Below are 4,389 nucleotides of genomic sequence, written 5' to 3'. Positions count from 1 at the left end.
GCCGCCACCAAGCCCGAGCCCGCAACCGCGGCCGCCGCCACCAAGCCCGAGGCCGCCCCTGCCGCCAAGTCCGGCTGAAGATGCGGCGCCCTTTCCACGATTGAGGGCGTTCGCTAGGGCGTGGGCTCAATCATTTGACAACTCCCCCTCCCCCCACCCCGCCTACCGAGGGCCCCCCTCCCCACCTCTCAAATCGAGCGCGCCACTTTGCTGCGCCGGCCTGCGCACACGGGTGCGGGGGCGCCAGCCCCTCACTTGCATTCCTAAAACAGCGCGGGGCGCCGCGGCTCGCCGGCGCCCCGACGCGCCCATTCGTCGCGCGGGGGGTGGCGCCTTCGACAGTTGTTGGGGGAAAGAGAGACCGCTATTGGGTACGCAGCTGCGAACCGCCACCCATCCCGTACGCACGCCCGGGCGCGGCGCCCGCCAACCACACCAACCCTCCTCCCACGGCGGCCTCACTTTGAAAGGGGTCCCTGCCGCGCCCCTTTTACGTGGCTTACACCCCACACCCCCTGCGTTTGCAGCACCTCAGCACCTAAAAAAGAGCCAACGCAACCCACGCCAAGGCAACTCAGCGGCGCCGCCGCTTTCGATTCGGTTTTGGATGGGATTGGATTGATGCATGCCGTGATGCTGGTGCTTTCGCGATCTCCCGCGCGCACCCTTGTGGTTGACGGATACAGCTCTGGGGCGGAATTTTCGTGAGTATAGTGGCGCGCAAGCGCAAGCAACAAGAAGAGCGAGGAACAACAACATCAAGAGGGTATGTAGTGCACACACGTACCGCCGGGCCACGGCTGATTTTCAGGCCGTTTGAAATGGGATGCATCGTTACCTGAGCGGCGGCCGGGAAGCCCGACCGACCAGCTGTTTTGTGCGCCGGCACTTGTCTGCTTCTTTCTGCGAGGGATGGATGAGTGGGCGCTGTGCCGCCACGCAGGGTGTTTTGCTTACCGCCGGCCACCTGAGCCGGCTGGGCCGGCCATTTTCGCTACTGGGCTGGGATGTAGGCGGGCGCCGATTGCCGAGCGGAAGTGACGCTTGGCCGGGTGTGCCTGAAGTGCTCCTGTCGTGCCGCGCGCATTTTCAAGCGCCACGCAGCGCGGGCGTGGCGCTTCCCAATTGTTAACGGCCCGAGCCTTTCTCGGCCTGCCGTGTATGCACTGCTGTGAGGCGCGCTCTGATGTGTAGAGACGCCGAGAACCCAACCCGCTGACGCCCTCCTTGTGTAAGGGTGTTTTGTTTGGAAGACGGCCAGGCTGCACCGCAGACAGGCAGCATTGACAGCTCCACGCTGGAAGGAAGAATATTCAATTTGCGCCACCTGCGTGAAATGATGGCGCGGTGTTCCATCATGAAGTTTGTTTGTGCATCCCCCCCTCCCCGGGCCCCATTGACTAGGCATGCCGGGTGCTCAAATCGCAGTTGGGTCTGGGCGACTACACCAGGGCATTGCAGAGTGTGTTTCTAAATGAATGCTGCGGAGCTGGTCGGTTTGTGCGGTGGAGTTGCTATGAAAAATTCTCGCCACCTGCTGGCATGCCGCCCCCGTGCATCGGTGCAGGTAGAGTGAGCAAGCAGGGTGCACGGAGCCAGGGGCTGCAAGCCCGCGTGGCTCCGCAGGACGCCCTGCATGCCCACGTCTCTCAAATGAATGCAGGCGCGACCTGATCACACAAGCGGACGCCACAAAGGTGCGCAGCACACTTCCAACCCGCGCGTCAGCGCCCGTTACCAACCAGCTCCCGAGTAAAGTACTACAGTACTATATACCCCTGCCACGCCAATTGTCAGCGCGGGGGAGAGCCAGGCTTGCAGTTGTGCACACCTGGGCGATCCTGGCAGGGCAAAGTCTGCCCCCCTCCCCACAGCCACGCGAAAGACATTAGCTGCCAGTGGCGCGCGGTCGACGGCTTGAAAGCACGGCCCGTGCCTACAGTCACACTCCGTCGCGCTCTTTGGGCCACAGCACCCCGTGCATGCGTGGCGCCAGGTCCCACATTTGGCTGATTGGAGGCCGGCCGCCCTGAAGCAGGTTGCAGGCCCCGTGGAAACCACCCAGACCACCTGCAGCGCACGGAACGTGCACCCCGTGTCGGAAGTTACTCACACACACCGTGCAGTTGGGGCCGCCCAAGCATGGCGCCTGCTGACGAGAACTCAGCAGAGGCGCCCGGGGCATAACGCTCAGGGCTGTGCGATCAGCATCACGTGATGGGTGGAGTCAACAGACAGCTAACTATGACTAAAGATGGCGCCGGGACATTACATTAAAAGATTGCGAGCCGGGGTTACGTTGACAAAGTCCACCCCCTCGGCGCGGGCACCATGGGCGGGCCGGGTGGGCGGGCGAGGTGGCTCGCCGCGTGGGCGGCAGGGGGAGGTGGCAGTCGTGCAGCTGATCAGCTTCACGCGTGCGGACAGGCACGCCTGCGGGACCCGGGCTTGGGGTGTTGAGAGTCCGCACACAAGGCGCAGGCGCCGCCCCCGCAAGCAAATCCTCCGGACTGCAAGAGTGCAAGCGGCTAGCGCGGCTTGCCCACAGCCTCGCGCGCGCGCGGGCGGCGGCAAGCCGAGCCGCGCGGGGGTGCGAGGACGCGCGCGGGTGGACAAGGCGCATGGCGCGGCCGCGCGCCGCTTGCCGGGGGCGCCCGAAGCAGCCCGCCCCCCTTGCAGATGTGATGGGGGGGGGAGCGAGCACGCCCACCTGCTGCAGCGCCGCCGGCCGCGGCGACCGCGTATGGGATGCGAGGGTGACTTCACGCCTTCGTCACTCACGCCTTGCCGCCGGCGTCAGGGTCTGGCACCGACTTGAGCGCGAGCACCAGCAGCACCCCGGCCAGGGCGCCCCCTAGATGCGCCAAATGCCCGACTTGCAGCCCACCAATCGTGAGGCCCCCCGCGACCTGCGCCTGAGCCTCTGACAGAACCTATGGGCGTTGGCGGGTGGGTGGGCGGGCGCGTGGAAGTGGGGTCGGCAAGGGTCAGGGGCGCGGACGGGTGCGGGGGTGAGAGGGTCGAAAGGCCGGCTGCCGGCTAGCGCTGGCACGCCGCAGAACGCGCGGCGCCCGTGAGTCTTGGAGCCTCGGGTCCTGTCGCGCAAGGCGTCGCCTGTGCGAGTGCCATGCGATAGCGGCGCGCTGCAGTGCTCGATTCTCATTACCCCGGAAAGGCGGCCAGCGCCGCATCAAACACACACACACACACACGCACATGCACGCACGCCCAAGAAAACACGCTCGCCGACGCAAGCACCCCTTTCTTGTTTTAAACATGCACGCAAAATCACACGCGCACACAAAAGCCATTGCCTCCCCGCCTTCCGCTGCCCCCTCACCTGCCGCACCACAAACCAGCCGAGGATCAGCCCCTCAAGCAGCCGCCGCGGGTCCCACGATATGCGCGCCAACACAGACACTGGAAAGATGGTGCAGCCAGAGAGAGTGGTGGGAGGGTGGGAAACGCGGACGTTTCGAGTGTCTCAATATCTCAGGGGTCGCAGGAGTGAGACGTTGCTTAGACTGTGTTTGCGAGCGTTCACCTGGAGCTGTGGGGGCCTCAAGCAAGGTCGACTAATTGCAGCAAGCGCTTGCAACGAGCAAAACCGGCGCAAGCAGGCAGATGCTCGCAAAAAAAAACAGCTAATTCTGCGGGAAGCGAGCAGTGCTGCAGCGCCGCGCAGTTTCCATGTGGCTTCCTGCTGCCCCACGAAGCACCTGATTGCATATCCTTCGTTCCCCCTGTGAATAGCACCCCAGCCGCGCCGCTCACCCATGAACAGCCCAAAAATGGCACCTGACGCCCCCAGGCTGACAGACACGGCGCCGCGCACGATGGCCGGCTGCAGCAGTACCGACACGCCCGCGGCGCCTGCGGCGGGGCCGATGCGAGCGTAGAGACGCAGGCCGGCGGGGAGGGGTGGGCCGTGTGAGGGGGGAGGTGCGTAGGTGGGGAGGGCTGGAGGGTGGTGGTCGATGGTGGGTTCAAAAATCCTTGCCAGCCGCCGCGGGGTCCAGTCATTGCAGTTTCTCATCCGCGACGGCCGTCGAGGCGGCCGATGGGTCGAGTCGGGTGACTGATGCCCACTGGCGGTGACTCACCCAGGGCGCAGATCACGTAGGTGAAAATTGTGCCGAACGCCCCCTCAGTCTCCTCAACCAGCTTCCCAAAAACACACAGGTTGAACAGGTTCATGCTGTGTGGGATTGATCAAGATGGTGTTGGTGTTCGTGTGGTGATGCTGATGGCCCCGGTTTTGGGGCAATGGGGGCGGTGTTTTGCGACCAGACACTGTAGTGCTTTGCGGCAGCGGCGATCGGGGTTGCGCGGGAGGCCCCGCGCCGCCCCCGGCCCCCCTTGGGGAAGCGCCGGCGCTGAATGGCGGGG

General features: G+C 64.9%; 2 protein-coding genes across 2 annotated transcripts in view; one reads left to right on the top strand and one right to left on the bottom strand.

The window, feature by feature from the left end:
• MNEG_13516 (hypothetical protein) overlaps window positions 1-542 on the top strand; it is a gene marked incomplete at both ends in the record, with an annotated part of 1,819 nt that extends 1,277 nt beyond the window's left edge. The window contains one exon of the mRNA XM_014038013.1: window positions 528-542. Within this exon, the coding sequence (XP_013893467.1) occupies window positions 528-542 (15 nt within the window). The remainder of the gene's footprint in view (window positions 1-527) is intronic.
• Window positions 543-2,777: 2,235 nt separating this feature from the next.
• On the bottom strand, window positions 2,778-4,197 carry MNEG_13515 (hypothetical protein; the record flags this gene model as incomplete). The annotated part of the gene is made up of 4 exons (XM_014038012.1): window positions 2,778-2,933; window positions 3,341-3,420; window positions 3,775-3,873; window positions 4,104-4,197. The coding sequence occupies 4 exons, from the start codon at window positions 4,195-4,197 to the stop codon at window positions 2,778-2,780; spliced, it is 429 nt and encodes a 142-aa protein (XP_013893466.1).
• Between the last annotated feature and the right edge of the window lie 192 nt (window positions 4,198-4,389).

Source organism: Monoraphidium neglectum, assembly GCF_000611645.1.
Source record: "Monoraphidium neglectum strain SAG 48.87 unplaced genomic scaffold scaffold03874, whole genome shotgun sequence".
Classification (NCBI taxonomy): domain Eukaryota; kingdom Viridiplantae; phylum Chlorophyta; class Chlorophyceae; order Sphaeropleales; family Selenastraceae; genus Monoraphidium; species Monoraphidium neglectum.
This window is presented reverse-complemented; position numbering and strand designations above follow the sequence as displayed.